General features: G+C 40.0%; 1 protein-coding gene across 4 annotated transcripts in view; it reads right to left on the bottom strand.

Annotated features, from left to right (window-relative positions):
* LOC124283783 (glycine receptor subunit alpha-1-like) overlaps positions 1–25,786 on the bottom strand; it is a 71,826-nt gene that overhangs the window by 20,279 nt on the left and 25,761 nt on the right. For 2 of the 4 annotated variants that reach the window (XM_046719804.1, XM_046719805.1), the window contains exon 2: positions 21,672–21,773. The exons of the other annotated variants lie outside the window; for them this stretch is intronic. In XM_046719804.1, coding sequence (XP_046575760.1) covers positions 21,672–21,773 — 102 coding nt within the window. The remainder of the gene's footprint in view (positions 1–21,671; positions 21,774–25,786) is intronic. 4 annotated transcript variants of the gene reach the window in all.

Genomic DNA, 25,786 nt, shown 5'->3' on the forward strand with positions numbered 1-25,786 from the left:
AAATCTTTGTTTCCTTTTCCGAAGGAACTACAATTCTGCCAAAACACATAAACATATTTAAACGCATAAAGACAGATGTTGAAGGTTCCGTATTTGGAGATGCGTGTTATCTGCCTTACCAGTTAAGAGCTGGACTGAAGCAACGCTTCCGTGTTTCAAAGGATGCTCCATATTATATAATCTGACAGCCCAGACGTCAGAGCCTCTGTAAATATCCGGACGGCTTCTCCTACACTTGATTACTTCGCCAAAGAACGTATCCTGTAGAAAGGGTCTTGAAGACCTTGGGCCAACATGTTACTGACTTTAAATACAATCACCCAACTTTGTTAAAGTGAAATCTATTTTAGAAACGTACTTAAACTAGCTCTTCACATGCAAGCATCCAGACTCATAAAGCGGGAGAGGGCTATCTGTGAGTGGAACCTCAAAGCATGCACCAGGAGAAATTGGTCACCAGTCATATTTGCAGAGTTAGTATCTTGAAGATTTACAATATAGTTAAGATTGGTTGCAACGGTTTGTTTGGCACAGGTGTTCATTCCGCATTATTAGCATGGGAATAGCGCTAAAAGTTAAAAAGTAACAAATAATGCATGCTGTTACAGTCTTGACTCAAAAATCTCGGTATATTTGTATATCATCCTATAAATCCATTTGGTATTCCGGTCTATCCTCGTGTTTTGCTGGCCATGATATAAATATTTCTTAACTGCGCGATCACAATTACTAAGAAAATATACATTATTTTTAAAAAACCCGAGGAGGTTTATGAATATACATCATATATATATAAAAAGTCAATGAGTTTAGTTTTACGTCGCTTTAGCAATATTCCAGCAATATCATGGCAGGGGAAACCTAGATTTGGGATTCACACATTGTTCCCATGTGGGGGATAGAACCCGGGTCTTCTGCGTGACGAGCTTACGCTTTAGAAAGTAGGCTACCCCACCACCCATATGTAAAAAGAATTTCTTGGAGAAGAATTCACGAAGTTAGGTGAAAACAAAACTTGACCTAGTTCCAGCCATCGAGAAGTCGTAGGTTACATAAAACCATTAGCAGTAGACTGAGAAAGAAAATTTCCTCCGTAGGCTGTCGACTCGGTCTGTGACACTCAAACACTTTGATTGACGCTCGAGGGTCTATGTCTTGATCTGCCGAATCTCGGAAATTACTTCATATTCATCCCTTGTGATAGCAGACAGTGCCTGAAGCGGTAAGGATCCCGTTTTGACGTGATGTGATACTGAGTAATACTATTACCCTTAAAGCCGCAACAAATCCCAGAGCATTTTCACTACAGTTGAGCGTCTACGGTCGTGATAAGAAAATGTATGAAACGTTCGGTTGCGCTTGTTTAATTGAATATCATGCTCCAAGACACAACCACTGAACGTATTCATCTTGTGGGATGAGACTGTATTTATGTCAATGTTCATTACGATCACTTGTGAGGGCACGATAACATTCAAGTCCATTGCCATGCGAGAGTCGACAGTCAGTTGTATATATGCATGGCTGCATGTGAAGGATGCGCACTACATACTGTTTAACATCAGAGGCGCTGGGGTAGCCTAGTGGTTAAAGCGTTCGCTCGTCACGCCGAAGAACCGGGTTCGATTCCCGACAGATACAATGTGCGAAGCCGATGTTTTATTTTCCCCGCCGTGACATTGCTGGAATATTGCTAAAAGCGGCAAACTATAAACTCGCTCAGTCACGTTTAAGATCACTTCTTCCTTCTCCCGCATGGCTGTGAACTATTACAGCATTATCATTATATGATAAATATTGCAAAAGTGTGTAAAAAACTTTAAAGCCATAAAACGAGACCCTCTTGAGAAGGTTTCCAGTATCTACAGCTCATCACCACTCAAAACAGGTGGTTAAGTGCTTGAAGAAAGTAATCCAAACGTTAGCTTGACAGGTATACAGAAGTGCATCAAATAACTGAAAATATACAACTTCCTTGCATGGCTGTAGTTTTACAGTAATATCAATTGACTTCCGGGCAATACGGATACACCCATGTTTAATGGTCGCTAAAATGAAACAAACAAATAATGGTCATTCAGTGCTGATGTTTTGTTTGTTTGTTTGTTGAACGCTGCACTCAGCAATATTCCAGCTATAAGGCGGCGGTCAACCCAGTGATAAACATCATGAGTATCGATCTATGTATTTGGGATACGATGACATCCCGTTAGTCATCCAAGTCAGCGACCCGGATCTTCACGGGTCCACCCAATCCCGTTAGTCACCTCTGACGACAAGTTCAGTATCAAGTTCGTTTCCAAATGGTTTAAACTTTACACTGGGTATAACTGGACAGAAAATAAAGATTAGAGTTTTACCAAAAGCTTTGATGACCAACTGCCCAACGAATAAGTAAAGTTTGAACATTCTGGTTATAACATAGCGAGTCGAGAAATTAGCAACCTTCGACTTGCCAATATCGGCGCATAATGTTGACATGTGAATCGAGTACAATAACACACTATGAACCAAGCCACTGTGGTCATTCACCATGTTCTGTTCATAACCGACAAATAGGCTGCTAAACGAACCTGGACAAGCACCTTGTAATGTTACAGTGTGATCGCTTTGAAGAACATTGCCCTGAACCCAGAATTTCCCTCGCCTATATGTATCAATAAACTGCCAGTACTTTGATGAAACAGCAAGTGAGTATGGCAACATCATTTTGATTTCACCGAGGATCATAGATCTCACATTGTATCCATGGGTCACCCTGAGTCCAAAGAGCAGGAGGAACATATGCAGAAAATGATGCATGTAAGAAACAGAAACACACCGGTAATCGGTAAGAGAACGTAAATGAATAAAGATACCACATTCCATGACAACTGACCAATGTGTACAAACGCAATGCAAAAAAGACCTTCATTCGAAACCCGACAAATCCTTTTGTAGGACATTGCCTTCCCTCAGCCTATGAGTAATTCTGAGTAATTCCAGACTCCCTTCATCACCAGCTTGATGGCTCCCCATGGCAATATCAGGAGAACTGGCAGAAGATGCCCAACCTTCAAGTATCGCTTGTACTGCGTTAGGTAACAAGTAGGCTTTTATGTACATGCTGGATCCTGGCCAAGATGGAAATTTAAAAGCACGATGCGAAACATTACCCTTTATTACATGCATTTTCCTACTTCATTTGGTTCTGACGAGGAGTTATAACCGTGGTTTCATTCCCGTTAACTCATAAAACATGTAAATGTGGGGTAAACGCAGTGTAATTTTTGCAGTTACGGTTTTAGTCTTAGAGATTCGTCTGACTCTTATTACCACATTATAATATTGGTGTAGTTACTGTACATTTCACTTTAAAATTCACTTTATCTAAAATAATGTTATTAAGACTGTGTTATTATGACTGTTACCTTTACACTATTCTTTATCTTTACTAATATTATTAATTATCTCAAAACACATTCTATAAATTAATCAAATATCCAATACTCATCATTTTGAAGGACCGCCTCCGTGGTGTAGTGGTTAGAGCGTCCGCCCGGAGAGCGGAAGGTCGCGGGTTCGATCCCTGGCTGCGTCATACCAAAAGACGTTAAAATATGGTACTGGCGGTCGGCATTAATGGGTACAACAAAGACTGGTCGGCTCGGAGTCAGTATAAGGTGTCTGAGTGGGGTATTCATGCTTCACTGCGGCATGGTATCTCATTGGGCTAGCACTATAAAACCAGCTTCAGTCTGGGCTAGTACAAGCAGCCGCACATACACATAAACACGCATGCACGTCGTCATATGAGCGAAATATTCTCAAGCACGACGTAAAACCCAATTCCACCACCACCACCATTTTGAAATGAGCTTCGGTAACAAATGATAAACGATGCAATTCCCTATTTGACGTATGACACGGTCCAGGTGCTTTTCGGGTTAATAATTGACTAGCCTTCTCGTGTGTTTACGGCGGTGCCACCAGCGGGCAGGATACGCTCACCTTTCACAAACACCTGGTATCATCACTATTTGATAGTGAATTATAAACATATTCTCACGATATAGTCGTGATCGCACACTCGACTCTGGCAGGGATTTGTTGTGGAGTGGGTTTTGTCGCTTTTATTCAATACCGCTACGAGTGAGTGAATGAGGATATTCCAGCACTATCACGGCAGGGGACACACACATTGTACCCATGTGGGGAATCGAACCCGGAACTTCAGCGTGATGAGCGAACGCTTTAACCATCAAGCTACCCCCCCCCGCCCGAATAGTTAAGATATATCATTGTCCGACTGTTGAGGAAAGTAAACAAGGGATACAAGCCGTAGACGTTTACAACTGTATTCGCATACCATGCTGAAGTAAAAAATATAATCAAATCAGGGAGAATCAAGGATTCGATTCCATTACCACGATCATAGCACGGCGGAGGGACGTAACTCTACACAGTATCTTGGTTCACTGAGGCACGCTAACAAAAAATTAACAGACACATAAATCCACTTTCTGAACTTCTCCAATATTGTCAACATGATCGTCTCGTGTCAATATGACCAGACAGTTTATATCGATGTTAGTCTATTTAACATCGATCAGAATCATGAGGCCTTTGAAGTTAAAATGAAAGAATTAAAAAGCCAGTTAAGAATGTGTCTTCAAATGGTTTTCAACAGTGGATAAATCTTACCGTCCTCCAATAATCACGACAGGGGGCAAAACATTGTTTCGTTCCATGTGTGGAAACACTCTATGTAACTACTGTTTAAGGTGTATTCATTGTTAATATTTAAAGATTGTATTTGAAGTGGAGCATATTGGATAGATACTGTGATTTTTGGGAGCAAATATACTCAGATTGTTGAGTAGGTATTCATAATGTGATTCAATAGACAAGTTGATCATGTTATTTTGCCTGATTGTAGTTATTGGAGTTTAATGAGTGGACGTTGCATCAAACAGTTTATGCGGTATAGTGGATGTACGTCTGCCCACAGAACGGGAGGTCTTCGATTGGATCCCTCCCCGACCGAGTCATTACCGGAATACGTTAAAAGCGTTGAAAGAAGGTTCTTGTTGTTTACCTAGAACTTGGTATAAATACTCTCCCCTCTCTCTCTTTCTCTCTATCTCCCTCTCTCTATCTTCTCCTCTATATCGCTCTCCCTCTCTCTGATCCTCTGTCTCTCTTTATCTCCCTTTCTCTCTAGCTTTCTGTTCCCTCTATATCGCCCCCCCCCCCGTCTCTGTCCGTTTCTCTCTCTCCCCCTCTATATCTCTCTCCCTCTCTCTGTCTCTGTCCCTCTATCTCTATCTTTCTCTCCATTTCTCTGTCCCTCCATATCTCTATCGCCTTCTCTATCTCTCTCCCCTGTATCTCTTCATCTCTCTCCCAGTCTGTCTGTCTGTCTGTCTCTCACACTCTCTCTCTCTCTCTCGCTCCCTCTCTCCGACAACAAACCACCACACCCTGACGTTTTACGTTTTAGGTGACTATTACGTCCACTAGCATATTTATAGTTTCGTAACATAAGCCTTCTACAAATATATTGATCGTCCTCAGTAAGTTGTCCAGAATAGGAAAACACGCTCTGAATATGTTCTCTGACGATAACAGCGAATAATCGTCTCATCAAACCTGCACTTGTGTAATACTTGTCTGTTCAAGTGACACCACCTCAAATAGCCAACCAACAGCTGCAAACACACATCATATTTTTATTCCACCAGTCCATGCATCTTCCACTTCATAAAGGCCTCATCGCAGTTAATTCAGCAGGTGATCATGGCCCAAGCACATACACTGAACTTCCATATCGATTAGGGAACTCTTAATGAACAAATAGTGTATACGAAGAAGCGATGATGACTCTATGAACCACACTTGGTGTACTTTTACCTACGACAGCTATTTCCTGTGGGGTATAATGTTAAAGGTTATCGGAGACAACGTGCATTTTTCATTTTGAAGTTATGACCCCTGGTGCAAACATCTCTACTGAAAGCTATTGGCTTTTAAATATCTCATCGCTTTAGAGAGGTAGTAACATTTTGATGAGCGTGTTTCATTTTCGAACCGATCATAACAATAGTCTCATTTTCATGTCATCGCAGAGGTCGGAAACGTTTCAAATGCCAGGATAATTTATCAATGTTTTGTTTTTTCTTACTGTAGACAGATTGGCATCAACGAAAGAGTTTTAACATGTTTGGCTTTAGAAGTCGGTGCTTGTTTCCTGCAGTTTCCGAATGAACAAAATATGCTATTGACTTAAATGTAACTTAAAGTCGTTCCAGTTGAAGGCTTGCACGTCAGGGCCGAAAGAAGTTGGTTTAAGTCAATTCTAGATAGGATTTCATGCATTGATTTCTTCTTGCTCGATTGAACAACACCGCCAGAGCATTTCTTTCTGTAATTGATGAAACGTGTACATAAAGGGCGATGTCGTAATGAAAGCACGTGTCCGTATTGACTCAACTTGATGTTCATGAACATCCAAAAGTTATTGGAAATACATAATTTAGTTCAAAAGTAACTAAAACTGATTATGTGAATTATGACTCTCTAGGTACCATTCTTGTATCAAGTTACTGTATCAAGTTCAGGGAGGGTATGTGTTGAATATATTGAAATAAACGACCCGAGCCTATTCGAAAGAGAGAGAAAAATATACTTGGAACGGTATACTTTCGGAAATACAAGAGCTATGTCTCGCCAAGACCTGATGTTTTACCAAACAGATCTAGTCAAGTAATGAGACGTTCACTTTTCATTAAAACAACCTCAAAATAGTGTCTAACTCTGAGGTTGCAACATTTTGTATCGCTAGTTTCCACCTCTCTGGTTCGCGAAGATTATTAGGGAGAGAATCGCATACCTTCATATGATTGTATGTTCATGTCTACCAATGCATGCACTCCGGGTTAGAACCGTGCAACCTTGTCTGATCAGACTGACTGAGTATGGGTTTACGCCGATTTTAGCAATATTCCAGCAATATCACGGCGGAGGACACCAGAAATGGGCTTCACACATTTTAACCATGTAGGGAATAGAACCCACGTCTTTGACGAGCGAACGCTTTAACCACTAGGTTACCCTACAGCCCCTTGTGTGATCAGAAGAGGCGACCAAATGGATCGGTTGGTCAGACTCGGCTACGTGGTTTATTGCGTGCCGTCATACTACTATAGTGTGGCTTGCTGCTCATAATATCAACCTCTGGATTTGCCTAGCCCACACATAATTATTTGCAGGTCCTTTCAACATGTATGGGGTATTGCTCTGCACAGCGTTAAATGACAAACAAACAGACAAACAATGCATGCTTCGGAACAAAGCAGGTTAGTGACAGTAACGTGACTGAATATCATCGTACACTAATGTCTGCTCATTATAGTGATTGTTGGTTTGTCTGAGTCAGATAAAATTATATGAAGGCTGCCGTGATATAGCTGGAATAGTGTGTGTTGTGTTAAACAGCAAACAAACAAAAACAATGCATACTTCGAACAAAACAGGTCGGTGAAAGTAACCTTGTCTATTCCACTGAAGACTTTCAATATCGACATGGACGGAATGATCATTTTTACATTTTAGATTATACTTTATAAATTAACTCCCCATTATTTCTCTGCAAACATTTGGTGGATGACATGTCGATTTCGAACCCAAGAGTTCCACTAAAATTATATGCTTCCAGATTTGTCACCATTACATCCGTGTGGTCAACTGCATCACCATTTCGTCGGTATCAAATGTCGAGAATGAAAGATTCGTTTCGTTTGTCATTACATTCTCATCGGTTTACCTAAGTAATCACATTCTATCACTTACTAAATACCTTGTTGTACTCATATGAAAAGGAAGCAAACGGATTTAGGCCTAATATTTTTGTGCTGATGCTAATAGTATTGAATTTCGAAAAATGACAATAAATCCATACGGTGTTCCTCTAAAAGATGTCATTTGGGTTTCGACGCAGTAACATTGGAAGGTATACGATAGAAATTTGCACAAAACGTTAATATACATGTTGAAACAAGAACGTAATAGTAACGTGTAGACATATTGCTAGTTACCTTTAGCCGAGCCTGGCCAATCGTCAAACATGGACGTAAAAATTGATGCGAAGTTCTGATTATTAAATGGTCGATACACAGCTTTACATAAGGTCCATTTTTCAATTCTGAATCTATGACATTAATATTTTTGTTAACTTCGATTTTCTGTAATACTACCAGATTTGACTCATCATTAGGAATATTAATGTGTTTTAGGGTCTCGGGAAGGGTAACAAAATTATTGTAATACACAGAATACTCCTGGAGGAATATTGATGTTCCGGGCTCAGCAAACTTTATGGTTTATGGTTTAATATTCTAGCTGAATGTCGTTCTCTTAAAATAACGGCGGTTGTTAACTTTGGCAATGAAATTAAACCTCTCAGCATTTTATGTCCGTAAAGTCTACATACCAGAATAAACGCTTATTTCTGTGACGATGAAAGAGCCTGAGGTCGACTCCCTGATAAAGGGCACGCTGTGGCAAGCAAATTAAGATTATACATGTATAGTCATTGACAGATATTTCATATCATGCAGCTACATCGTCACTACCTTATTTATAAACAAACCTAGGACATTACCTAAAAGTAATGGGGGTAACCTAGACTAACAACTAGTCTCTGAAATGAACATATTTTACAGAGAAAAAAAGCTTATAGTGAAATTAATAAGACATATTGAAAAGGAGCCCTGAAAAGCTGAGGAAGTCTACACTTGCCACATTTTCTAGACTTGCGTAGGATTTCTTGAAAATATTTGCTTCAGGGTCTGTACGACAGACTAGGGGTAACCTAATGGTTCAAGCGTCCACTCTTCAAGCTGAAAACAGGGGTTCGATTCCCCACATAGGTACAATGTGTGAAGCCTTTTTCAGGTGCCCCCTGTCGTGATATTGCCGTAACATCGGTAAAAGCGGCTAAAAGCCATACCCACCCACTCATACAAAAATTACTTCCTTAGCTTGCAGGATCCACTTTTAACTGTTCGAATCCAAGAATTGCCGTAGCGTGAGTCTTAGTTTTTACCTATGTTCTTTGGTTACTCAAAAGTAAAAGGCGGCTATGTGTTTCAGCGTTTGGTCTTCTTACGGTAAGCTGACAAGCTGTACTACAACTGAATTGGAGTTTTAAGAAGCGTTAAATCCATCGCTCATTAAGTCCGGTAACCGGATATCTTGTCTCTCGGAACCACCCTTTCACTTCCTATTGGAACTTTTGTTTACAGCAATATTTTTCAGTTCGATGAAGTCAGGTGATTCGCGACAGTGCTTCTTGTTTGAGAAAACCAATACTGAAACACTGCTGCGTTGCTTAGACAAACACACACAGGTTCCTATGTTCGAATATTTAACAACTCAACATCAAAAGTTGATGGATCATCACTTTTTTACACATACAATGTCCTTCAAATGTAAATATGTTATCGAGCATTTCGAACTGCACAAACACAAAATATCCATTTATGAGATCTAGAAATTAACATGCGTGACTTATGAACCCTCTTCAGAACGGAATCGTATCGAACAGCGTGCATTCAAGCAGGATGCACTGATGGCAACAAAACAAAATACAACACTAGCTTCACGGCAGACAGGAAGGGTGTGTGTACAGACAGCCATACAATGAAGCTTGACGCGGTCAATGTAGTGAATAGAATACACAGAGCAGCTTCAGGTATTTCTGTTTCAATATTTTTTTAACCTTCACAACGAAGTTCACCATTATGGATTTTTACTTTGCTGACTATATATTATTCCTTGCGTACCTGTATACATGGATTTAAAGTGACTAGTTTCTTTATGGGCTGGAAAAAAACAGCTCAGAAAAGAACATCCTCGTGGTTATTGAATTTGTTTGGAACGATCAAAATAATCTTGGAGTTTTCACATCAAAATAAGAGCGAATTGGTTTAACGTCGCTTTAAACATTGTTGACCCGTGAAGACCCGGGTTAGAATTGGTCTTCAGCAACCCATGCTTGTCTTAAGAGGCGACTAACGGATAGGGTAGTCATGCTCGCTGACTAGGTTGATACATGTCATCGTGTCCAAATTGTGGAGATCGATGCACGTGATGTTGATTACTGGATTTGTGGTCCTGATTATTTACAGACCGCCGCCATATAGCCGGAATATTGCTGAGAGCGATGTTAAACAATAACAACAACAACAACAACAAAAAACCAAAACAATTAAACATTGTTGTGTTGATGTTTCGATGTGCCAGTTTAACGCTGATATCTGGTCGAAGATGTTTACCACTTTCATGGACACAGATTCATGGAGACGGGCTACATTCGTTCTGCAAGCAAAGAATCATAATGAAGACGAATATGCGATTCGAACCCACGATTACAGGATTCTGGCTTGAGGGACGAAAATTTGAACAGTAAAATGTAGCTACAAAGATGACTGGGGCACTGTGCTCTCGGGTAATTGCATGCACTACAATATAGTATTTGTTAAATGAAAGAGAGAGACGTGTCTTGAATAGTATAAGAGAACTCATATGTCAGTGATTTAAGACACACACACACACACACAAATTAAACCAACCAACAAAACAAACACACACGCACATAGACACACAAAATAACTAAACACACACACACACACACACACACTCTCAAACACACCATTTATATTGCAATCAAAGGCTAAAGTGTTCCATTCAGATATAATCAATCGTTATCTTACACATGTTCCTGAGATTTGTTTAAACAGCAGTCGGTTGAAGTTTTCACAGCAAAGGTTTATTTCAGTAAGCAATTGAACAGTAACACATTTTGCAACTTCTCTGTATTCCTTACACACGACTGAGATACGACCTCACATTTGTCATGCATTTTGTGTTCGGTGATGAAATACTGCATGGATTGGGCAATCGTTAATGGTTATCTCACTCGAGTAAAAACTCTTTTACCGGAACTACTTTCAGTATTCCCAAAATCACGGATGTTTTTAGAGGAGGATCGTAAACATCGGTATATATAAAAAAATCCAAAAAACATTGATAATGAATGGAACATGTGTCTAGTTTTGTCAATTAACTTGACAGCAGTTTATCTCATCTTGTGGTACTTCACTATCATAAAAATATCATGTTCGTCAGACAACGACGATAAGAAAAAACACACATCCTCTATTCAAATGAAGTCTATCATTATTATTCCCATATCTACAGCAAATATGAAATTAATTCAGATAATGGGATATCACATCATTCCTGATGAAGAAGTTAATTGCAGTAAATGTGTCCACGAATTAAGAAAACAAATGACATAATGGCTCTCTGAATCTGGCACAATGACCAGGCTATGGTTGTAGGATGCAATGCCGGTGCCAAGCTCCAGCAGGAGACATATCTTACAGATGAGGAGGCAGTTATAGAGACATTCAGAAAGAGCTGGAAACAACCTTATCATGCAATGCTGCCACCGTGATGTTCCACAGTGGTATGATTGTAAAGGCATAGATGCCTGCTGTAGTCAAGGTAAATCTTTATAGCCTGGCTGCGAATTACAGCTCCATAAAGATAAATGCGGGTTTGTGGTTTGTACGTGAACGACCGTGGACATGACTGGTAAGTGGGTGTCTGTGAAAGAAGGTAGCGAAGACTTGCAAATTTTTCCACACTTTCACATTTAAGTCGTAATCTTGATTTTGTTTGGTTGGTGTTCAACGTTGCACTCAGCAATACTCCATCAATACTCCAGCTATATAGCGGCGGTTCGTATTCTTGATACCGTTGACGATATATTCCATACGTTCAGCTTTGTCGTGTAATGATGGACGCTTTTGTGTAAGCGTGATCCAAACTCTTAACGTTTGTGTTGCTTATGTAGCAGGTTTTTTTGGGTGTGGACCGAACAATTAAGTTTAACACAGAGTATTGCTGTTTTATCATAGCGTGTCAGCTTGTTATGGGAGAATGACCTGACGTGATGCAGGTCTCAGACTTTTACCACTTCGATGAAGCAGTTATTTGTTGATAAACCTTTACGAATCTGAAATTTAAAACCATGATTACATATTTCTGGCACTCCTAATGGGGGCAGTTATGTACATCGAATTGCGGCTTCTTAGGCTTAGGTTTTGTTGAGCTATAATTTATCCATTTGAAATCTGTTTTCACAAATGATTTGGAATCTATTATAAAAGGGAAGCCAGATGAATACACGCTTCGCAAAGGCACCAGATTAGACATGTGAATACACCTTTTGCAAAGTCATGCAGTCAACCAGGTGAATATACGTCAGTCATGTCACAGAAGCAGCAAGACGAATAACCGTTGGTTGTTATGGTGAGTAGGTAGGTGAATATACCATCCATCATGTCATGTGTAGCAATGCGATTATACTATCCGTTTAGCCAGGTGAATACTCTTCTGTCAAGTACACAATCACCTAGCTGAAAATACCACCCGCAATGACTCACGAGGAGCAATGCGAATTCACCTTTCATCGTGTCAGGCGAGTTACCAGGTGAATAGGCCAACTTTCATGTAACATAAGTAGGCTGGTGAATAGACCATCTATAATGCTCTTCGAATAGCAAGTTGAATATACCATTTTTAAAATCACTCGAATAGCCATGTAAATATATCCTTTGCAGGGTCACGGGAATAGCCAGATGAATATACCGTTCGCAGGGATACGCTACTAGCCAGGTAAATATATACCCTTCGCAAGGCAACGCAAATAGCGAGGTAAATATATCTTTCGCAGGGTCACGCGAACACCTAGATGAATATACCCTTCGCAGGGTCACGTGAATAGCCAGATGAATATACCGTCCGCAGGGTCACGCGAATAGCCAGATGAATATACCCTTCGCAAGGTTACGCGAATGGCTAGATGAATATACCGTTCGCAGGGTCACGCGAATAGCCAGATGAATATACCGTTCGCAGGGTCACGCGAATGGCTAGATGAATATACCCTTCGCAGGTTCACGCAAAAGCGAGATCAACAGGCAGATGAATTCACCATCTCCTCTTCCTTACGAAGTGCACACACAGTTAGCATCCAAATTGTTTTATGATCCTTTTCGTATATGACGCAAGTCAGCATAAGGTCAATGTTAACTGTACTTTATTGTTGAAGTATTATGCCACCTTCTCGAGAGAAATGATAAAGTAGGAACTTTGAAGAGTCGATTATCACGATTGTTATTCTTATCCCGCCCCTCATCACGTCTACACGATGATTGATAACCTACTCAATCGCGTCCTCGGTAAGAGACTATATGAGCAATGCGCCCTCATTTCACTTACATCTCAGACATGAGCTTCAACAGGATGATTGTGTTAATGCTGAGAAAGCATTTCAAACTATATTTTCAAATACGTTCATGAAAGTGAGTGAGTGAGTTTAGTTTTACGCCGCACTCGGCAATATTCCAGCAATATAGCGGTGGTCTGTAGATAATCGAGTCTGGTCTAGACAATCCAGTGATCAACGGCATCAGTATCGATCTGCGCAATTGGGAACCGATGACATGTGTCAACCAAGTCAGCGAACCTGACCACCCGATCCCGTTCGACGCCTCTTACGACAAGCATGGGTTACTGAACATCAATATTTTAACCCGGACCTTCACGGGTCTACGTTCATGAAAAGGGAGACATCTAACTAGCTGTGCATCAGATGTTGACGGCAATGTCATAGCCTTATAGTTAAAGTGAGTGAGTGAGTTTGGTTTTACGCCGCTTTTAACAATATTCCAGCATTATCATGGCGGGGGACACCAGAAATGGGCTTCACACATTGTACACGTGTGGAAATCGAACCCGGGTCTTCGGCGTGACGAGCAAACGCTTTAACCACTAGGCTACCCCATCGTCCCTTATAGTTAAAGAGTTTCCACATAACTTCTTTGAGACGCATTTAGAAGTTGGAGCAGTAAGGAATGATAACAATATATGGATGAACAACTTCTTTATTGACGTGAGAGCGACGTTTCGGTGAAGGTTCTAACACCGTTATCAAGCAAGTGATGTTTCCTCATCTTGCTAAGGAACCGGTTTTAGTTTCAACGTGGGTTACTTTCATATACTGACTTTGCCTGTGTTTGCGACTGCTGGAACTGGTGGGCCAGGATACGTTCACCATTTCGAGAACACCTTGTATCATTAGATTTTGATAAAAATTCATAAGATCATGCTCATGATACAGTCAGAATCGTTAGTGAGTGAGTGAGTTTAGTTTTATGCAGCTTTTAGCAATATTCAAGCAATATCAGCGTGCGGTTCACCAGATATAGCATTCACACATTGTACCCACGTGAGAAATCAAACCCGTGTCTTCTACGTGACGAGCGAACGCTTTAACCACTAGGCTACCCCACCGCCCCAGAATCGTACAGTGTACACTGCTTTTAGAAGAGACTTTATTGAATAAGGAAAGTTTCTTTCGATTTTATTTCCTTACCCTGACGTTGCAAAACACCGTAAGTCCATGTTTTTTCCACTAACATTTGAATCGGGCTGTGAAACAATGACGAATACTTTATGATTGGTGTGTTTGTTTAACACCCCACTCAGCACTGTTCCAGTCATATGGCGGCGGTTTGTAAATAATTGAGTCTAGACCAGACAATCTAGTGATCAACAGCATGAACATCGATCTACGCAATTCGGATACGATGACATGAGTCAACTATGTTAAGCGAGCCTGACCTCCCGATCCCGTTATTCACCTCTTACGACAGGCATTGGTGGATGGAGACCAATTCTAACCCGGATCTTCACGGGCCCTGTCGTTATGAAAAAAAAACTACAATAAAGATGGCTCAATCAAACTCTTCATTTCTATTTCTTCCAATCAATAAACCAACGTGACAACTTTGCCCGCTGAAGTTTTAAAACAATGTTCAAAGCCTAATTGTATTTTTTTAATATTTTTCATCATAAATCAGCTTATCGAGATACTTTTCTTTTTAATAATGCGGCGTAAATCCATATTCACTCTTGGCCTATGCCTGTAAAATAGGTCAATCACAGAGCAAGCATGATGTAACTCGCCATTTCGACGATTAAGGTACGCTAGATTTCCCATTTCGTTTAGCTCACGGATCCTCGGGCTCAAAGCTGCATGCGAAGTCTCGCGAGAGAAGCTATGGCAGCACGCCATGAGAGCCAGTTAACCTCCTGCAAGCCGTTTACCACATGTATCTTAGTTTGTTTTCACTTGCCATTATTCGATGCATCCGCACATAAGCAAGAGACTAACGTCAAAACATATTGCTTCAAGATTTATTATGTACTTCCGAGGAACAACAGTGTTTAATAGAATGGCGTGTATGAGTGAACACTCAGGTGGTCTAACTGTTTATTACAATAGAAGCAATTAGCATATCATGTTCCATAGTTTACATGGCACAAATATGCCCAAATATGTTTGGCTACATGACATTGGGTGATATTAACAACATAACAGAACACATATTGGGGCTTCCTCTGTGGCTGTTATTTTATTCGTGTACACAGGACTTTGAAGGTCTGTATGGTATCGAGTTCCACCCAACGCAAATTGTATGTGGTGGATGATCCTGGCCAGCTAGACTGCCTTGCAGACCCTTTAAAGAAGGAGTCCAAGTCAAGTCTAGAATTAGTGTTAGTTCCTGAAACTGATCATTGTTGTTGAATCCATTTGAATTTTCCTTTCCATTTTTTGAATATATTTCTGAGATTGAATGTACCCTTGGGCAGGACATGAATACCCTTTTTGTGAACACCTGGTGTTATATCTGTAATGAATATAAACTATAAAACTGTCTAATAAGCGCTGGAAAAATGTTCTTCAGATTGTTGAAAAACGAAATACGTTGTCAGCCAAAGAATACATTGTTGAAAGATTTGTTGTCTAAAAAGTCTGCTTATAGATTTAAAAATTGAAAAAATACCCTGTTCTTCAGGAACATCTGCAATATCTTGTTTCCATACAAAATCCCAGGTTTCTCGAATGGTCGGTCAGTAACGTACAGACTTGTATCTCTGTTGTCTAAGAAGCCGCGGTTCGCGGAGTTTTTGTACCTTTGTCTTGCTTCAACCTCAATTTAAGCACCAGCTGTGGTAGATGAACTTAAACAATTCATGTATATACGCAACACAATAGCAAGATGGGAATACACATGCCCATGTAACAAATAAACACGAAATCGTCAGGAACATCTCTCAAGGATCCAGGCAATGCGGGTTCGAGAATCAGATCCAGCCCGAATTTGCCCAGTGATCCATTCTCTCATTGGCTCCAATATATTAAGCGGGCGGTGGGGTGGCCTACTGGTTAAAGGGTTCGCTCGTCACGCCGAAGACCCTCGTGCGATTCCCGACATTGGTACAATTTGTGAAGCCCATTTCTGGTGTCCCTCGCTGGAATATCATAAATGTGCTAAAAGCAGTGTAAACCCATGCTCACTCACTCACACGCTCACTCAATAAAGTAAGGTACCCAAAAGCAGGATAAGGATCAGACGAATGGTCATACAACTGCAGTTCACAAGCCATATCATGACACATGTACTGTAGCAATGTAAAAGAATAAGGTGGCACTTTACCTTTATGAGTATTAGTTCACAGATATTTGAATTAAACCAACCCACGATATTACGATTGAGAAACTGTTCAAAGCAAAGTTAAAAGCTTACTCATTTACTTATTTACCGACTCTCTTCGACTGATCTGGGGCTCGGGTGACCTAAGGTTCCGTAATTCAATGGACAGAGTTGCCTCCCTTTGGGGTGCCAGAATCTTATGATTGCCAGTTCAAATCTTAGATCCCTCCTGATGGTGTTTGTAGGTTTCCCAGCAGTTATTGATTTACACCAAAGTGGTAATATCTAAGACCTGTATCAGTTTGGCCGTTCTTCACACGTCAAACTAATACAAGAAATAATGTTCAACGTGGTGTTAAATCAACCTCACTCGCTCACTTAATCCGACATTTGAAAAGACTTACGGTTCATGAGAAGCCTTAACTTATTTCCCTTTCAAATCACATCTCAGCGATTAAGTTAGGACAAGGCTGCTTAACATTTCATCTGAAGGAATGAAACATCTATCGCACACGGTGATACTTTACTGAGACCTCATTTCGAACTGGATTACGTACTGTATTTCAAACAGGTTCCGTTAGGAGCGTGATTAAGTGACTGGAGGAAACCAATTACTTGAGACTTCAATCCCCACTCCTAACCACGGAAGAGTGAAATAAGGTGTCTTGAATTATCTGTGATTGAGCTACTTAACCTCCCTGCCTGTCACCCAGTTATCTGTCCGTCAGGAAATAACCCACCGGTTCCGGCAACTGCAATGTCCCAAATGGCCACTCCAACGCTAACTGCTCAGTGCAAGAATGGACTCATTTGTTATAACTGTCCATATTACTGCAAACAGTTGTCGTTCCTGAAGGTAAAGTGTTTGATCAAATTACATTAAACAATATCGGCCCCGTCATTCATTCCTTTAAGTGTGCTTTTTGTGTGTCTGATTCTTTGTACATGCGCAATACGTATGACCTTGGCTGTCACACCCCACTCTTGGCCATCATCACTTATTGGAATACTTGTGTGGTCGTCACACCATCACATATAGATGTCTACTGACAAATCCTTAAATTTTGTTCATCTTCATATTCGGCACAGTAATGTCTGAATTATTATTGAGCTGTTGAAGTCGTTATAGACTAACATCTAGTCTCTGAAATATACATATTTTTGCAGAAAAACAGTTCCTAAATTATTATCATAAAACATAAAATTTGAGCCAAGGAACGTTCTTCATTTTCGGAAATCTAGACTTGCATGGCATTCTTGGATACATTTGTTTCATTTTTGTCCTTCTTGCTCTGATCATAGCCGCACACCTCGGTTTCATCACGAGATAAGAATATATAAGAATAATTGGCGGTAAGCCTAGCTATTGCCCTCGGACCTTTAAAAACTACACTTCAGGTGTCAAATATCCGTAGCAAAACACGCAAACAGACACACATAGAGGGAGACAGACAGACAGACAAACACACACACACACACACACACACACACACACATACACCATAAAATCATTATAAATTGAAACATTTTGAAAACTGTTTTTGAAAAATGTTTCGGATATAATTTCAGGTAGCCATCGCTGTTATCGGTATCAAAGTTGAAAGACTATTTTTACTACGCAAAGATAGTTGATCCACGCTGGAAAAAAATGTTATCGTAGCATCAGCGGTGCAAGATAAATCACATCCCACGTTGGCTTCAAAGTTGGAACAACAGCTGTCAAGACCGACTACATGTGTTTTCAGATATCCCAGCTGACGACCAAGTTCGGCCAGGAACAGACTGTTTATACTGTCTAATGGAAGTGTCGGGCCCTTTCAATGGGGACTAACTCACACCTGTAAACAACTTGGCTACTGATGTTTGCCCATACACGTTTATAACCAGTGCAGGAATGTACAGCACATTGCGAAAAAATACAAAGGGAGGCTTATATGTTATACCCAAAGGAGCAACTATATGTAATGATACTTGACTCCTAATTAGGAACATTAGAAGTCCATTAGAAAATTTCCATACGTGAAAGATGCAGGTATCAGGTGAAATTGAAAATGACCAAATGCACGGCTCTGGCATAGTTACCAAGTTGATTTTAATTCAAGTATAGGTACAGTAACTCGGGAACTATCATATGTTTATAAATATCCGCGCAGAGTATCCATCCAACCATTCATTCGCACATACGTACATACATATACATACACTCACTTGCATACAGACACACATAGACAGACACAAACCACACACACACAACATACATGCATGCATACATACATACATACATACATACATACATACATACATACATACATACATACATACATACATACATACATACATACATACATACATACATACATACATGTGTGCGTGCGTCCTTGACTTCGTGTGTGTAATGAATAGCGTGTATGCCCTGCAACTACATTGTATCAAGGTGTGCACAATTCGTTGTTCAAACTGCGCCTCTGTTCACTCAGCAGTGAGGTGAGGTGAAATTGGGTTTAACGTCGAACGTGAGAATATTTCGCTCATATGACGAAGCAGTGAATGAGTACCCGGTACCCGTGACGTTAACCTTCTAGCGGCCAACAAGTTGGTGCACTCCCAAAGGAGCTGAGAATAAAATCATGTGCAAAGGGATCAACCTACTGGTGTCTTAATAGCGCTGTGCTTTGAGCATGTTCCTGTGTGGTCTATAAATATAGGGCAATGTAAATGGCTTGTCGTTATCATTAAAAAGCTTTTACGTATACAAGGAAATTTGTGAACATATCTCATTAATGATAGTGACAATTTGCAACAATGTATTTACATTACATTTAAACATATATTAATGGTATATACAGATACTAGTATTTACGTAGGAGTTAAATTACAATGTGCATCAGAGTGAATTATTCATTCATAAGATAAAGTAATGGCTTGTCTTCAAAGCAGTGATTTGCTTGGATCCAGAAGCACTCTGAATGGTTTGATAACGAGTATCACATTCCACCAGTTGACTATCGCCCATATATCCTCTCTACGCAAGAATGGTTTATATGTCTAGGTGGAATTGTGGTGGAGTGATTAACCTATATACGTCACAAGTCAATCCAAGCTTGAACGTGTGATCTACTTGAAATTTGAAAAAAGGATATATGTCACTGTCTACACACCAGGTATTTTAACCTCAGAGTTCGGATAGATAAGATCGTCACATTAAATAGTAGTAGAGTCTGTTTTGTTGCAGCATCTGAAATTGTAATAAAAGACAACAAAGAAATAACACACGCTGGTAAATTGTCGGCGCTGAATCTTTTTGTTTGTATGCATATGAAAACGACAGCACTGTGTTTTCTTATACTGACGAAAGTACACCATATAGCGTACATACATCATGTAGTTCTGAGAAAAAGACAACCATTACCGCATCACAATACAAGGCCAGATAAATTATCAGAAAATATGAAAATAGGTTTCACCTGGGTTAAGGGACCGACCAGTTGAAATTCTTTGAGGGTGGTGGTAGATTGGAATCAAAACAAAATAAACTCTGCTCTAAAATTTTCATTTTCCTCTTAGATTTTTCCAACAAATCCAACAGCAGACTGGACGTGTTCGATGTTATTCATAACAATCAGTGGAATTTGGGTAAGTATGATTACCTACACCCCAAGCCCCTTACGGTGAAGAAACCGTATGCTTGAAAGGAATATCTATTCTGGCTCAAAGGAAAGCATCAGCGAACACCCTTCATTCCCCTCATCCCGACTCTCAGATAGTTAATAGTTCCGGAGGTATCCCTTTGGAATGAAGGCTGGCCGAAATTGGCATCTTTAATGCTTCTTCAGTGTTTAGTTGAGAAATAGCGTTAACCGCACAATGGTAGTGTTAAAGGAGGCTCGTGTGACCATATGTATAATGAAAGCTGTTGTTAATACTGACGTTCATTAACACAACATGAGACATGAGATTTTAGTCGTCATATATTTTCTCCTCTTGAAGCTGTGGAAGATTGAAATTCGGTGGACACTGATTCAAAGGGTCTCCTTGACTGTAAAGACTGATATTCCAAAGGTTCTAGAATGTCAATGTTATGTGCTCAGCAACATCGCTACCTCGAATACCACTCTGACAGGTGTGTCCAGCGCTTTTTCCCGGAAGTGATCACAGATCTATCAATATCGTAACACACCAAAACCCGTGTTAGAATAGGTCTTCAGCATCCCATGCTTGAGGCCACTGACGGTCTCGGGTGGTCAGGCTCGCTGACATGGCTGACACATGTCATCGTATCCAATTGCGTGTATCGTTGCTCATGTTGTTGATCACTGGGTTGTCTGGTTCAGACTCGGTCATCTACAGACAGTCGCCATATAGACAATTAACGCTGGTCTTTTAACTCTAAGATCGCTTTGTGAAACAAGCCTTTCGGCCAAGTCGGAATCCAGTGAAATCTCCGACCTCACTGTTTTGTATAATTTTGCTTTTGTTTGTCTATCCAAGTTTGCTGGACTAAGTTACAAATGACTGAGGTTAAAACTGGAACGTCATCGTCTATATTACCCTAATCTGTTTAATCTTGAGGCTTAATACTCCAACAACCCTTTGTCGTCAACATTATCATGAAGCTTAACCGAATGAACATTTATGATTTTTTCACTTCCATCTGATATGATCTTGTTGATATGAATTATGCCTATGGAACTTTTTTCTGTGACGTGCAAACATAATGACGTTATTTTTCATCATCATTACGCTCTCGCGTAGAATAAACGTTTGGGTAACATTTTAAGGGATAACAATCAATAGAACTATCGATGCATTGCAGTTATCAAATGGCACTGATTGTCTATCGATATTACGTTTAATAGCAATTCTTGACATGGATACCGCTCTATGTATCGATGGTATCGATTACAGCAGGTAAATTGGAATATTGACTTTACCGTAATGATTATGCTTTCTGTAAATAGATGATGGCTTTTGCATTGAGAAGTCGTTTAACTTTTTATCAGGCAATAATCAGAGCTGCCTACCTTAACCTTCTGATACCTTCCCAAGTATTCCACTAACCTAGATAGTCCTTGTGACGCTGACCTCCTCCGTGACCTACTGGATGGAGCGTCGGCCCTGAGAGCGGAAGGTCGGTGGTCCGATCCCCTGGCCGCCTCATACCTAAAAACGTCATAGTAAACTACGGTTATAACGAACTCAAAGGACATATAATTTTAGTCCGTTGTATTCGAAGTTCGTTATAAGCATTTCCACTCAAATATATATGTGCCCAATATATGTCCCAAATCAGTTCGGTTTATCCGTTCGTTAGAAACGTAGATCGTACCTGTTGTACACGATATGAAGGAGGTATAACAAGGGATGGTTTGGATGTTGTATTCATTTTGCACTGCAAAGGGTATCTCAGAGGGAGAGCAATACAAAACCGACTGTAGTTCTGATGGGTACAACCAGCCACTGCCACAGCCACTGCCACGCCACATCCCCATCCACAGCCACAGCCACTGCCACAGCCACATCCACAGCCACTGCCACAGCAACAGCCACAGCCACGCCACATCCACATCCACATCCACATCCACAGCCACAGCTACAGCCACATCCACATCCACAGCCACAGTCACTACCACAGCAACGCCACAGCAACAGCCACATCCACTGTCACATCCACATCCACTGCCACATCCATATCCACATCCACATCCACATCCACATCCACTGCCACCTCCACAGCCACATCCACATCCACATCCACTGCCACATCCACAGCCACAGCCACTGCCACATCCACGCCACAGCAACGTCCACATCCACGCCACATCCACTGCCACATCCACAGAGACAGGTGAGATAAGTGATTTGATCTTGAACGCTGCGCTTATATCCCTATTTCATCTCACCTCATTAAAAATAGGTAATGGCATACATTTACATGTTATAATTAGACATTGACATCATGTCGAATACCACAAGGGCATGATGCATTTTCCCGATCAACACAATGCCATTGCTATTGTTTCGCAATAGTGTTTCACCTATCCTCTTGCATATTTTTAGATGTGCCTGCATTTAACTTTTAAAAGTGATTTCGGACAGCCGATGCAAAGACCGCCAGTTGTCAACCATATATCGGTATCGAATGTGACCTTGTTTCCATTTAACAAAGGTATTTCGGTTACCTTGTGTCGCTGTTCATTAGGCACAAATGTGACACGATATGACATTTCCACCTTAATTAGCAGATAGGTATGCAATGTGTACATGACATATACATGTACATTGTCTTGAACACCTGGCAGCATGGATAATGTTGATGCCAATTAACAAAGGTATTTCGGGCACCTACCTGTAGCAGTCTCATTGACACAATTATGAAGCAATATGTCATTCTCACCTTCTGTGTGAGTACAAACTAACAGAACAGTTTGTTCTGGACACATGACATAAACGTGTACGTATCCTTTTACACCTGGCAGCATGAATGAAGTTGCTCCAAATTAACAAAGGTATTTCGGTTACCTACTTGTAGCAGCCTAATTGGCACAACTGTGAAGCAACATGCCATTTTCACCTTGTGTATCTACAGACACAGCAGTATATTCTTGTCACATGACATATCTATATCTACATAGCCGTCAACACCTGGTTCCTTGAATATAGTTGTTTCCAATTAACCAAAGTATTTCAGTGAGCTACATACGGCAGCAAATTTGGCACACTTTTGAAGCAACATGTTATTTTCATCTTGTGTGTGACCACAAACCAACAGAACGATAGGTTATCGAAAAAATGACAAATACATTTACATATACAGCAACACCTGGTTATAGTTGCTTCCAATTAACAAAGATATTTTGGTTGTATATAAGTAGGGACATCTGTCACAGATAACATGTGTGACGACAACACAACAGAACAGAATGTTATGGACAAATGACATATTTACATAGCTTTCAGAACCTTGTACGTGTGTATAGTTCCTTCCAATTAACAAAGGTATTTCGATGACTTACACTCCACATCTGGTTTGGAACAACTGCTACAAGATATGTAGGTATAAAATGGACAAAAATGACAAATATATCTACACAGCCAACGACACCTAGTTGCATGAATATACTTGCTTCTAATTAACAAAGGTATTTCGGTTACTTCTATTTGGCACATATGTGACACGATATGTCATAAGTACATGACTACTGACCAACAGAACAGCATGTCATGGACACGTGCCATTTATTTGTACATTGCCTACAGGACCTGGGAGCATATGTACGGTTGCTTTCTTTGATGACCAAATGCAGAAGCTGTTTTGGAAAATGTCTTTTTCATTTTATGTGTGATAACAAACAAACATGCCTTGTGTGTGTGGAAACAGGACACATGACAAAACCGGGCTTCATAGCCACGTGTTGAATGATAATAGCGTGTTAATTTCTTTCTTCGTATATTTGTGTTTTATAATGATACATGCTATTGTTACGAACGTCTTCAATGCTCGGATGCAGTAAACCATCAATACGTTTTTGGGTAACATGAAAACAGTTTGATTCTTTTGATAACGCTGTTATAGTTTACATCATATTCATAAACGTACACGAGTGAAACGGTATAGCTCTATACTTATCTCCATAAACCAATTCGCATTAAATGTCGTTCAATGAAGAGATCTGTGGTTTAGTATGATCTCCATACCAAAAGCTTGTAACACATCAGCGCAAGATGATAATCAGCCTTGATTATCTGCCATCAAGTATCAATGGTAAGATAATTGAGAAAATCGTATTAATGGATGACTTAAAATCAGTGATGACACGGTATTCGTCACAATGGACAATACCTAAAACAAGAAGGGTTTTGTTTTGTTTAACTAAACCCACGCAGTAGTACTTGCCACACTACGATGGTCCATAAACAATTCGCCTTTACCGGACAATCAAATGGAACGCAGAAGGCCCATTGAGACCAAGTAGTTGCGTGTTTCTCAGCCTAATGGATCAAAATTACATTACCATAGTTTATCAAATACTGATTAGATTTGACACTCTACCGATCACCCGTGAACCTTGCAAATACATAATACGAGTAGTAAATTTCAAATCAATTACGATAATAAACTCTACCAAGTGAGTAATTGCATGAATCAGGACAGCTGGTAAAACGCTGGCTAATAAAAGATCATGCAATAGATTATATTTGCACAATATGACGTTCAACCTTGCTAAGTGATCTGAGACTGTTTTATTGCGATGTTATTGTAAACGTGGGAAGTCGTTTTGATTTGGGCAACACAATGCGTAATGGTAGAGTGATTTCTGTATGCGATGACTAAAGCAATATGCTTGTTATGATAATGTGTAATTACAACTGAAATTTTCTCTAATCGTAATTCGGTTATGGTCGTTTGTGCTGACAATGGGGGATTTGGTTATTAAATTCAATATCTGACAGGAGTCTACATATAAATCTTCATTACAAATGTATGCTCCTAATGACTTTATTGTACTCTTCTTAACATACATATAAAAGGGACAGTATTTCTGTTAATCAATAGTGTCTGTCATATTGTAGTTCTATAGTCAAGCACTGTCTGAAAACAAACGGGATCACATATTGAACGGCAAAAATAATAACGATTTGTTTGTCCAGAAACACTGTTTTCCAAACACGTATTGTAGGGACTGCCAACGTCTACTACTAAAAGAAGTTAAGGGACTCGTGTCATGAAAGATTAACCACAGTCCTATGAGAATACGGGTGTTCATGACAGAGTATCATATGAAAACAATAGGTCTTCTTAACATTTGGATATATTATATAAAATATATATTTGGTTTAGAAATACAGATACATATCTAATGCAAATAACTGCTACTTGGAATGTAATGTACATGACCCCCATAAGCTAACACTTGGAATCATCGTGTGATGTGAAGAACTGCTTTAAACAAAACATAGCGAACAATGCCTTCCAACGACGTTCCTACCAATTACATAAACAGCTTAGGGTTATCAAGGTATGAAACGTCTGTTGATCCAGTTAAAACAATTTATCAGGAAATCAGTTCTGTTCAAGGAATGCGGATTTCTGTTTCACAATTACCAAAATCTCCGAAAGTATATCCATCATCCCCTTAACAATATACCCCGAGAAACGTCCTCTGAGCAAAATC

The sequence above is a fragment of the Haliotis rubra genome, unplaced genomic scaffold (genome assembly GCF_003918875.1).
Source record: "Haliotis rubra isolate DU_JTF1 unplaced genomic scaffold, ASM391887v1 Scf321, whole genome shotgun sequence".
In the NCBI taxonomy this organism is placed as follows: domain Eukaryota; kingdom Metazoa; phylum Mollusca; class Gastropoda; order Lepetellida; family Haliotidae; genus Haliotis; species Haliotis rubra.